General features: G+C 50.2%; 1 protein-coding gene across 1 annotated transcript in view; it reads right to left on the bottom strand.

Moving 5' to 3' along the window:
- The window catches only part of CDK12 (cyclin dependent kinase 12), a 378,297-nt gene that overhangs the window by 156,987 nt on the left and 209,186 nt on the right, over window positions 1-12,124 (bottom strand). The window contains exons 10-11 of the mRNA XM_086924346.1: window positions 1,071-1,187; window positions 760-891 (exon numbers count right to left, since the gene is read on the bottom strand). Of these exons, the coding sequence (XP_086780472.1) occupies window positions 760-891; window positions 1,071-1,187 (249 nt within the window). The remainder of the gene's footprint in view (window positions 1-759; window positions 892-1,070; window positions 1,188-12,124) is intronic.

The following is a 12,124-nucleotide window of genomic DNA, read 5'->3' as shown; positions in this document are numbered from 1 at the left end:
CGAACAAAAACAAAGTGCACACATCCGGACCCAACACCAGATGGCTAAATCATATGATATACAGCTCATAAGCCTCAAACAGGACTTTTTTCTCCTTGTCTGGCGTGATAAATAGAGAACAGACTAAGATTGTACATTAATCCGGAAATATACAGCTGAAGAATTTTCTCAAAAGTAGAAGAATAAGGAATAACTGAGCAGAGCTCAGTGGACACTCCCTAGCACAACGTGCAGTAGAAAATCTGAAGGTCTGAGCTTCTCAGGAGGGTTTTAGAGGGGGATGATGATCTGATTGGTTGTTTATTTGGTCTATTTTACAAAAAGAGGTGGATATGTTATAAAACTAGAATGGGCCTAGGCCTGGTTTCTGGTTTGTAACCGCTTTTCATTGCTATTTTTTTATACCGGGGACTCCAATCTCGACGACGGGGAATGATTCAAGCATGTGAATCTATGAAATTTCCAATACTGAAGTAATGGAATTTGGGTTCTGTTTTCATTATGTCGTCTCAAGCACTAAACTCTCTGGTAAAGGGCGGGAAGACAAAAAGGCGTGGTCTAGTAGGCCTAATAAATAACGATAGAAAGACTCAATAGAATGTTATGTACACTCAGCTATCAACATCTTATTAGAAAATCTGCTCAAGACAGTTGAGTAAAGTTCCATTTCCTGCATACAATGTTGACCAAGGTCAAAATGACACATTCTCATTGAGCTACAACCCAGTGTTATCAAAAGTAAACATTTAGCACACTTACTCAGGGGGTGCCATCTTGCTAACATCTACGTCCTTCAGAAATTCACTCTGCAGTGACTGCTCTGCTGTAAACCGTTTGCTGGGATCGAGGGTGAGCATGTGATCAAGCAGATCCAGAGCTGGAGAAGGAATGCTAAATATCCATCAAAAGAAACATCGGGATTATTAGCCACAAATATGTAAACAATACGAAGAGCCACAAGAAGATTTTCATTCTATTACCACACGTTGAAAATATACCTTTAAAAACACAAAAAGCAATATACACAAAAGGCTTTTAGGCCACAAAAAAGGATTTGATAACCCACTCACAAAGCGAATTCCTCCCGTAGGCGTCGTCTGTACTGCTTCTTGGGCTTCATTGTATTGAAGTATGGCAGCTTGATGACATCTGGCCACACAGCAGGGCTAGGGCTTCCACAGAGTCGGCTAAAAGAGCAGGAACCACTGTTAGACACTGAATTGGAACTATGTCTCCGTTTTTATTATGCAAGATGTGGACAGCCATAGCAAAGAAACAAGTGGGAGAAATAGGCAACCAGTGAGCTGTCAGAGAACAAAACACACAAGATAGGTAAGGGGAGACAGGCAGGGGGAAAAGGAAGTAGAACTTAAGAAAACATGGGGAAGGAAGTAGAGCATAAAAGCAAGGAAAAGCAGGAGAAGACAGAACAACAATACAGGGAGTCACATAACAAGGGCCTAGGTGCAATAAATCTATGAGAAAAAAAGGAGAATGAAAGCAGATTCATGAAGCAAAAAGGATCCTTTTTACATTTAACAAAAGTGTAAATATAATTTTATATACATGTAGATGAGAACTTTAATGTGATATAGAAGCTAGATATACAGTGAACTATACAAGATATACAAACCATATAGTGTGTTGTACATATCAATTAAGTGTGTTATACAAGCCATATCTGGGCCTATACTGAGCCAACCCACATCACAAATTTATCACCGGCTTAGTAGACTTGTAACACATACATGTCATACACTACTAGGCAACCTTACTTAGCCAGCTGTCCTGCAATGTTTAGGTTGTTCAAGAGTTTGTGCAATACAATGTTTTGATATGCAATGCCATATAACGCAATGCAATGGTATCTAATGTTATGCAACACACTTATCTGTTGGATTAATACTTGATTTGTTAATTTTGCCAATGTTGAGACATTGTTAAACGTCTCACCTCATCCACTACAGCTTAAGCTTTCACACCTCCAAGAAGCTTCACACCATAAACAATGGCATCTGCCTTTTCCTCAAGGCAGTGTCCCCAGCTTCCTCACGAACCACATGGGCCTCTGCTTCCACCACCCCATCTATTCCCAGAAGGTATTGGATGGGGTCGGGTGAGGGTTCTACATTTTTTTTCAATATATTGTGCACCTCCAACACCCTTATTTTAAACAATACCAGTCACAGGATTCAATAAAGTTTCGGTCCCTAGTGGCCATGTATTTTTTAGAATTTTGTTCACGGTCTCACTGACCCTTTCACTCCAATCTTTTAGTAATATAGCCAACACCTTCCAGAAAGCGCTCCCCCTCTCAGTTGGTTGTAGCACACCGTGTCCTGCAGCGGGCGGGAAGAACCATGCCACCAAGGGACCTTTTGGTGGGTGAGGGTTATTTTAAGAAAGAAAGGAGTTACTTACCTGTAACTGCAGTTATCCAGTATTGGTGTCTTTCATAGATTCACATGCCTGAATCATTTCCCGTCGTTGAGACGGGAGTCTCCGGTACATAGAAGAGTAATGTCCTATAGACATACATACAGAAAAGTAGGCCTAAGGGCCTTGCCTTAGTAGCCTATCTATGTCCTTTTGTAAAAAGGACCAAACTCCAGAAGGTACCCAATCAGCTACCACCTCCCTCTAGAACCTTCCGGTCAGGAGCCTCAGTCTCTCAGATTTTCGTTCGCACCAAGCTAGGTAGGCGTAATACTTGTCAGAGAAAGAAGTGAGTCCTTTCAGGGGAGGCGGGAGGGTTGCATGTGAATCTATGAAAGACACCAATACTGGATAAATGCAGTTACAGGTAAGTAACGCATTTCCTATCCATTATTATGGGTGTCTTTCATAGATTCACATGCCTGAATCAGAGTAGTAAGCAGTACATTATGCACATTTCTGATGGAACAGCATACAGTAGTCTTAGATAATACATATCATACTACTAAAAGCCATCAACAAGTAACAAGTAACAAGTAATAAGTAAATAAATGTGCATACCAGCGAAGGATGGCGGGAAGGAGGAAGGCTCACATCACTGGAATAGATGGCGAAGCACAGCCTGGCCTACTGCTGCATCCTGCATCAGTTCTGTATCCAGGTAGTAGTGCCTGGTGAAGGTATGCAGCGACTTCCAGGTTGCTGCCCTGCAAATGTTCAATATTGGCACCCCAGCAAAGAGCGCTGCCGATGTGGACACAGCTCTTGTAGAATGAGCTCTTACTTTGGAGTGTAACGGACGTCCTGCTTTGTCGTGGCAAAAGGCAATTGCCGAAGATATCCATTGTGAAATACCTTGCTTGTAAAGCGGCATGCCTTTTCTTGGTCTACTGAAAGCGATGAAAAGCAGGTTCGTTTTCCTAAAATGTTTTGTCTTGTTGAGGTAAAATTTAAGACACCTCTTCAGGTCCAAAGAGTGGAGAGATCTTTCAGCTGCAGTGCTTGGATTTGGGAAGAAGGATCGGAGGACTAGAGGTTCATTTAAATGAAAGTACGACGGGACCTTAGGAATAAATCGAGTGTTAGTTCTTAAAACCACTCTGTCTTCTTTGAACTGCATGAAGGGATTTTGTATTGAAAGAGCCTGTAGTTCGCTGACCCTTCTTGCTGAGGTCAGGCCCAAAAGAAGGGCTGTTTTCCAGGAGATGTATTTGACATCTGCTCTGTGAATAGGCTCGAAAGGGTGCTTCATCAACTGGTTGAGGACCACATTAAGATGCCATGTTGATGGAACTCTCCGTGGGCGAGGAAAGGATCTGTAAAGCCCCTTAAGGAATTGTTTTATTAACCTGTGTGACCAGGTTTTGAAGTTCTTGTAAAGCGAGAAATTGCTGCCAAATGTACTCTGATAGAGGCATGCGCAAGTCCCGCCTGTGCCAGGTGTAGCACATATGGTAGTAACTGCTCCGGAGTAGCCTTAAAGGGATGTAGATCTTTGTCTTTACACCAAATGCAAAAGCGTTTCCATTTTAACGAATAGGTCTTATTCGTGCTCTCTGCTCTTGCTTTTGCGAGGACATCTTTGCACTCCTGCGGAATGTCTAGTTGACAGAACTCTCGGTATTCAGGAGCCAAGCCGATAATATGAGAGATTTCAGATTCGGGTGCTGTACCTGGCCGTTGGACATCGTGAGCAGGGACGGATGTTGGCCCAGACGGATTGGCGGGTGGACTGAGAGGCGAGAGGTCCGTGAACCAATGCTGCCTCGGCCAGAACGGGGCAATCAGAATCAGGGTGCAGTGTTCTGTCTTCATTTTTCAGGGGACTCTTGGTATCAGGGGACTCTTGGTATCAGGGGAAATGGCGGAAATGCGTACGCAAACACGTTGCGCCATGCGATGGAAAATGCATTTCCGAGGGACCGCAGTTGGGGATGCCAACTTGCGAAGTTGCAGCATTTGGCGTTCTCCCAGGTGGCAAAAAGGTTGATCTGCGATCTTCCCCATTCCGAAAAGATGTGATCCAGCACTTCTTGTTCCAGCTCCCATTTGTGGGACAGCGATCTCGGTCTGCTTAGAGCATCTGCTATGATGTTGTCCTTGCCTGGGACATACTCCGCTGACAGCGTGATACTGTGGAGCACAAGCCAGTTCCAGATTTTCTGCGATTCACGAGATAGTGTGAGCGAACGAGTTCCACCCTGTTTGTTCAAGTAGTGCATTTTCGTAGTGTTGTCGGTCCTGACAAGCACTGTGTAGTTCTGGATGCGCGATAGGAAAGCTTGCAGAGATAGAAAAACTGTCCTCAGCTCTAGGAGATTGATATGAGCGGCTTTTCTTGGTCCGTCCACTTGCCGCTGATCTGCAGCTCTTGAAGGACCGCTCCCCAACCCTCTAGGAAGGCATCCGTAGTTATCACGTGTGGGGCTGCAGGCAGCAGGAATGTTGGTCCTTGCGAGAGGTTTTTGGACGACCTCCACCATAGCAAGGCTTTGGACATTTGCTGTGTTACCACAATGCGATCCTCGAAAGAGCCTGTGCTCTGAGTTCATTGCCTGGTTAAGGCCTCCTGCAGAGGGCGCATTCTGAGCCGACAGTGTGGAATAAGCAGGATACATGAGGACATCATCCCCAGGAGGGACTTGAAAGTGCGGACCGGCAAAGTTTTTCCTCGAGGCAACTGCGGTGGCCAGAGTGATAAGCTTGTGCTTCCTTTCCTGAGATGGAAATGCTTTTGAACATTCCGTATCCAATGTCGCCCCCAGAAAGGTAAGAACTCTGGAGGGCTGTAAGGATGACTTCTCGTGGTTGAGCGTCAGACCCAGTTGCTGGAAAAGATGGAGACAGGCGCTGGAAGACTTGACTGCGCCTTTCAAAGATGGTGCTTTTACCAGCCAGTCGTCCAGGTATGGGAATACTTGGTGTCCTTGCTGACGTAGGAAGGCTGCCACTGGGGAGAGGCACTTGGTGAAAATTCTGGGTGCCGACTTGAGGCCGAATGGGAGGACACAGAATGGATAGTGCGGACCTGCCACTGCGAATCTGAGAAATTTCCTGTGGCCTTTGTGAATAGGGATGTGGTAGTATACGTCTTGCAGGTCTAAAGACGTCAAAGTCTCCTTCCTCTAGTGACCCCAAGATCTCTTGGATAGTCATCATACGGAAGAATGTGTTGAGTGCCCTGAGGTCTAGGATGGGCCTCCATTTCTTCCCTTTCTTTTGTATTAGAAAGAAGCGGGAATAGAATTCCTTTCCTCTGTGAGCTGCTGGTACTCGCTCTATTGCTTCTTTCTTTAAAATTGAAGAGACCTCTTGAAGGAGTAATCGTAGACGCCTGTGTTGAAGCTTGCGAGGAGTAGTAGTCGGGGGAATTGAATTCTAACTAATGTCCGAATTGGATCAATTGGAGCACCCACCGATCCGTTGTAATTGATCTCCAATTGTCGAGGAAGTGTGTTAGTTTTCCTCCAAGTTTGAAAAAATGAAATTGTGGACGGACTGGCTGTTGGAAAAGGTCATTAGCGTCCGCCAGCGGTTTTCCTATGATTTTTTCCCCTGTAGTTAGACCTTCCATACGAGGTCCGACAACCTTGTTGCTGTTGTCGCTGTTGATATTGCGATCTGCCTTGGTTATAGGAATATGAGGATTTGCTCTGGTAAGAAGGAGGAATTAGCCACTTTCACAGTCATGGCCGACGTGGTGGAGAAGCGTTTGCCAATACTGTCAAGCTTCCTGCCCTCTTTGTCCGGTGGAGCTGACAATGGGGATGAAATGCGTTACTTACCTGTAACAGCAGTTATCCAGTATTGGTGTCTTTCATAGATTCACATGCCTGAATCATTCCCCGTCGCCGAGACGGGAGCCTCCGGTACATAAAAAAGTAATGTCCTAAGGACATACATAGAGAATATAGGCCGAAGGGCCTCCCCTTTGGGGCCTTTCCACGTCCTTATGTAAAAAAGGACCGAACTCTCATCGTTAGCCAATCAGCTCCGACCTCCCTCTAGAACCTTCCCGGGAGGAGCCTCAGTCCCTCAGATTTTCGTACGCACCCAGCTAGGGTGTCGCACTGTAGACATAGAGGTACGTGAGTCCTTACCGGGGAGGCGGGAGGGGTGCATGTGAATCTATGAAAGACACCAATACTGGATAACTGCTGTTACAGGTAAGTAACGCATTTCTTATCCAGTATTTGGGTGTCTTTCATAGATTCACATGCCTGAATCAGAGTAGTTAGCAGTTACACATGCATAGTGGTAAAGCACATTCCTACAATCAGCAGGCCTGTATAAATCACAGACAATGTGAGAGAAACATGGTACTATACAGTCATGCATACAGCAGAGATAAACAAAGACCATGAAGAATGTGCATACCTGGATGGCGGGACGAGGTAAGGCTCACCTTATTGGAAGAGATGGCGCAGCACCGCTTGTCCCACTGCAGCGTCCTTCTGCAGTTCGATGTCCAGGCAGTAGTGTCTGGAGAAGGTGTGCGGGGACTTCCAGGTCGCCGCTCTGCAGATGTCCAGGATCGTCACTCCAGCGAAGAGCGCCGCTGACGTTGACATCGCTCTGGTAGAGTGGGCAGCCACTCGGTCCGTCAAAGGCCGTCCGGCCTGATCATGGCAGAAAGCAATCGCTGAAGAAATCCAGCGGGAGATGCTCTGTTTCGTCAAGGGCAACCCCATGCGTGGGTTGCTGTAGGCTACAAAGAGTTGAGAAGACTTTCTGACGTCTTTGGTCCTGTCCAAGTAGAATTTGAGACACCTTTTAAGGTCCAAGGAATGCAGCGCTCTTTCCGCTGCTGTGGAAGGGTTCGCAAAGAACGACTTGAGGACAATTGGTTCGTTCAGGTGAAAGTCCGACGGCACCTTAGGGATGAATTTAGGGTTGGGCCTGAGCACCACCCGGTCGTGCCTGAATTGGAGATACGGTTCCTGAATAGACAGCGCCTGAAGTTCGCTGACTCGTCTGGCTGACGTCAGGGCTAGCAGGAGTGCCGTTTTCCAGGAAAGGTGTTTGAGTGAGGCCCGGTGTATGGGCTCGAATGGGTGTTTCATGAGTTGGTTGAGCACCAAGTTCAACTGCCAGGTTGGAGGGACTTTCCGAGGCCTCGGAAAGGATCTGTAGAGCCCTTTCAGAAATTGCTTTATCAGTCGACTGGACCATAGGGAGGGTCCAGATGGGGTCCTGGTGAATCTTGAAATCGCAGCCAGATGAACCTTAATGGAGGCGTGAGCCAGCCCCGATTGAGCCAGGTGGAGGAGGTACGGTAGCAGCTGCACCGGGGTGACCCGGAGGGGGTGTAAGTCGTGTTCCGAACACCACAGGCAGAACCTTTTCCACTTCAGCGAGTAGGTTTTGTTCGTGCTGCCCGCCCTCGCCTTGGCTAGTACTGCCCTGCAGTCCTGCGGGATCTCTAGGTCTCCGAACTCTCGGTGCTCAGGAGCCAGGCCGATAAGTTGAGCGAACGGAGGTTCGGGTGGTGTACCTGGCCTCCGGACATCGTTAAGAGGTTCGGGTGTTGCAGGTGAATCGGGGGCCTGATGGACAGGCGAAGCAGGTCCGAGAACCAATGTTGTCTCGGCCAGTACGGAGCAATCAGTATCAGGGTGCACGGTTCCGTCTTCATCTTCCGGAGGAGCCTCGGTATCAGCGGGAACGGAGGAAAAGCGTACGCAAACACGCTGAACCAGCCGATGGAAAAAGCATTTCCCAGTGACCCCTGTTGGGGATGCCAGCTTGCGTAGCTTTGGCATTTGGCGTTCCCTGCCGTCGCGAAGAGATCGATCCTCGGAGTCCCCCATTGCGAGAAGACGTGGGCTACCGTGTCGCCGTCCAGCTCCCATTCGTGGGAGAGAGAGGTCTGTCTGCTGAGGGCGTCCGCGATAGTGTTGTCCTTCCCGGGAACGTACTCCGCTTTGAGGGAGAGTCCGTGCGCCACCAACCAGTTCCAGATTTTCCGCGATTCTCGTGAGAGAGAGAGAGATCGCGTTCCCCCCTGTTTGTTCAGGTAGTGCATCGTCGTGGTGTTGTCTGTTTTGACGAGCACCGGGGAAGTGCCGATACGTGGCAGGAAGGCCTGCAGAGCCAGATACACCGCTCTTAGTTCCAGCAGGTTGATGTGTAGTTGTTTCTCCTGGGCGTCCCATTTTCCGCTGACGAGAAGGTCCAACAGGACTGCTCCCCAGCCTTCCAGTGAGGCGTCTGTCGTGATGACCAGTGGTGCCGGTGGCAGGAGGAACTGCAATCCGGCCGTCAGGTGAGTTCTGTTTCTCCACCACAGAAGGGCCTTTGTGATGGCCGGTGTGATCGTGATAATGTCCTCGAAGGAGCCGGAACTCTGTTTCCATTGCCTCGCCAGCGCCTCCTGCAGGGGCCGCATGCGGAGCCTGCAGTGTGGTATGAGGAGAATGCATGAAGACATCATCCCTAGCAAGGAGGTGAATGTCCGTACCTTGATGCGAGGCTTCTTGGCCACCGCCGCGGCCAGGGACAGTATTTTGTTGGTCCTGTCCTCTGAGGGGAAAGCCTTCGCGCGCTTCGTGTCTAGGGTAGCCCCTAGGAAGGTGATCCTCGTTGAAGGGGTAGTGCAGGATTTCTTGAGGTTGATCGTCAGACCCAGCTGTTGAAAAAGAGCGCTGCAGGCGTTGGATGAAGCCGTCGTACCTTCCGGGGAAGGCGCCTTCACTAGCCAGTCGTCCAGGTAGGGGAAGACCTGGTGACCCCTTTGCCGCAGGAAGGCCGCCACTGGCGCTAAGCACTTCGTGAAGATACGTGGTGCGGATTTGAGGCCGAAAGGCAAAACCTTGAACTGGTAATGTCTGCCTGCTATTTCGAACCGTAGGTACTTCCTGTGCCTTACAAGGATGGGGATATGGTAGTAGGCATCCTGTAAGTCCAGGGAGACCATCGAGTCTCCTCTTTCCAGTGCTCCCAGGATCTCCTGGATTGTGACCATCCGGAAGGATTGACTCCGCAGGAAGGCGTTGAGCGCCCGAAGGTCTAAGATCGGCCTCCACTTGTCCCCTTTCTGTTGGACTAGGAAGAAGTGGGAATAAAAACCCTTCCCCTTCTGGGACTTTGGGACTCTTTCGATGGCTCCTTCGACCAACATGGCGGATACTTCCTGGAGAAGGAGGTGCAGGTGTTTGTGAGCACGCTTCAGCGGCGGAGTGTTGGGAGGGGTGTTGACCAGTTCGAGGGAATGTCCAAATTGAATTATTTGCAGCACCCACCGATCCGTAGTGATTTTTTGCCAATTTTTGAGGAAGTGGGACAGTTTTCCTCCAATTCGAAAGGATTGAGACGGTGGTGGGACTGGCTGGAGTAAATGGTCACTGGCGGCCGCCAGCGCCCTTCTTGGCGGATTTGCCTCTGAAGGACGACCTCCCATAGGACGACTGACGGGACTGTTGTTTGTGCTGGGGCTGGTTCCTGTTGTTGTAGGAATAGGACGATCGATTTTGGTAGGAACCCCTGTAGGAGTACTGACCTCTGGAGCGGCCCCCCCGAAAGGATTGGTTCCGGGACTGTAGGGAGCCCAGAGCTCTCGCCGTATCGGTGTCCTTCTTGATGGCCTGGAGCGCTTCGTCTATCTTCTCTCCAAAGAGGAATTGACCGTCGAACGGCATGTCCAGCACCTTAGATTGGACCTCCTGCCGAAAGGACGTTGCTTTGAGCCAGCCTTGGCGGCGGAGCACGGCAGCCCCGGCCAACTGGCGGAATCCCGTCATGGCTGCGTCGATGGCGCAGTCGATAAGTTCTGCCGCGGAGTTTTGTCCTTCCGCTAGAAGAGCTTTCACCTCGTCCTGGACCGCGGCTGGCAGACTTTGTAGATAAGGAGCTATGTCTTCCCATAGCTGGCGGTTGTAGCGGCCAAGGAGGGCGATGGAATTCGCTACCTTGATGGTCATGGCGGACGCGGTAGAGAACCGCTTGCCTATGGTGTCCAGCTTCCTACCTTCCTTGTCAGGGGGCGCGGACAGCGGCGAGGAAGGGTTGCGGGATTGTTTTTGGGCCGCCTGCGTCACAACCGAGTCCGGTTTGGGGTGGCCGGTCAGGCAGGCAGGTGCGGTGTTCGGGGCCTTATATTTCTTGTCTAGGCGCGGAACCACCGCAGGCACCGAAGCAGGCGTGAGCATCAGCTTCTTGCCCTGTTCCCACAGAAAGTCTATAAGTGGAATAGACTTGGCCAATTTCTGGCTGTGTTCCTTGAAATCATGGAGGAAGCATTCCGTTTCCGCGGATTCCACTGCCATGTGAAACCTCTTTGCAGCTCTGTCCACCAGTTTGTGAAAACCTCCCACGTCCGCCGCCTCAGAGTGGCGCGGTCGCGGGGATGCCGGGGCAGACGAATGGTGTGATGACGCAGCATCGGCATCGTCGTCTCTGTGGTCCGAGGCGGCGTCTTGCACCTCGCCTTCCTCTAAGTCCGTCTCCTCCTCCTCGCTTTCCGACGAGTCCTCCGCCTGAGTTTGCGGTCGAGTGCGAGGTTGGGGTTGGTTCCGAGGACGGGCCTGGGGAGCGGAAGGTTGCGAGGCCGATGGTTGCGCCTGGGTGACTGGCACGTGGGTGCCGCTGTCGGCGTCCGGGAACCGTTGTTTATAGTCCTGCACCAGGGATTTCAAATCGTTGACCAGGGACAGCGGTAAACAGATCATCGGGGTGTTCACCGTGTCGACGTTCCGGGAGCGCCCCTGATATATAAGTTCGTCCCGGATCTCGTGGACGTCCTGGTGTTCCTCGTGAACCTCCTGTTCCTCGTCTGACTCCTCACTCTGGAGTGTCTCCTGTTCTTGCTCGGGTGCCAACTCCACCTTAGGGTGAACCGAGGGCGTTGGAATCGAGTGAATAGAGGCTTCGACCAATCTCGATTCTTTCCAAGATGGCGCCGGGGTCTCTTCCGACGACGCGCGTGAAGATGGCGCGCCCGCCGTGTGTGTTGGTGACTTGGGCACCTCCGTTAGGGTCGATGGCGTCAAATTTTGCGGGGATAAGAGTTTCGCCGGCTTACTGGTGGTAGGGCCTTGGACTTGAGATATCGTTGTCGAAGGCGTGCCTTTTGAACTTGACCTCGACCGTTTAGGTGACGATCCTTCGGTATGAGATGTTTTTGGCGAAGGTGTACTTGTAGATTTAGACCTCTTAGGTGACGATGACTTGGTATTCGTACTGGATTTTGTATTCGTACTGGATGAAGGTTTCAGAGGAATGGTCGAGGAGACCGGTGCGCCTGAGGACGCAGTGGTGGTCGTCGTGGCCTTCGCGGAGGGTGATGAGGCCGTAGTGGTCGACACAGTGGTCGTGACCGAGGTGGTCCGCTTAGTAGATGGAGCGGGCTTCTTGAACCTCTGGCCATCCTTAACAGACACGGAGGAGGTGGTGGAACGTGCCTCCGAAGGTTTCCTGTGCGCCTTCTTAGGAGGAGTGTCTGTCTCTCCAGGGGACTGCACCCTGGGTCTCTTCTTGGAGACTTTAGAGGTCGCGGAGACACTACCCTCGGAAGATTCCAGAGTGTCTCGGACCTTAAGCCTGTCGAGCCATTCGCGGAGGCGAGTTTCCCTTTCCTTAACAGTCTTCTTTGGGAAGGCTCTACACACCCTACACTTGTCAGTGACGTGGTCAGGGTACAGGCAATATAAGCACAGGTCGTGCTTGTCCTCCGCTTGAATCCGTTGCTTGC

This window comes from Lissotriton vulgaris, chromosome 5, assembly GCF_964263255.1.
Source record: "Lissotriton vulgaris chromosome 5, aLisVul1.2, whole genome shotgun sequence".
Taxonomy (NCBI): domain Eukaryota; kingdom Metazoa; phylum Chordata; class Amphibia; order Caudata; family Salamandridae; genus Lissotriton; species Lissotriton vulgaris.
The sequence above is the reverse complement of the archived record's forward strand: the minus strand, read 5'-3'. Positions and strand labels throughout refer to the sequence as shown.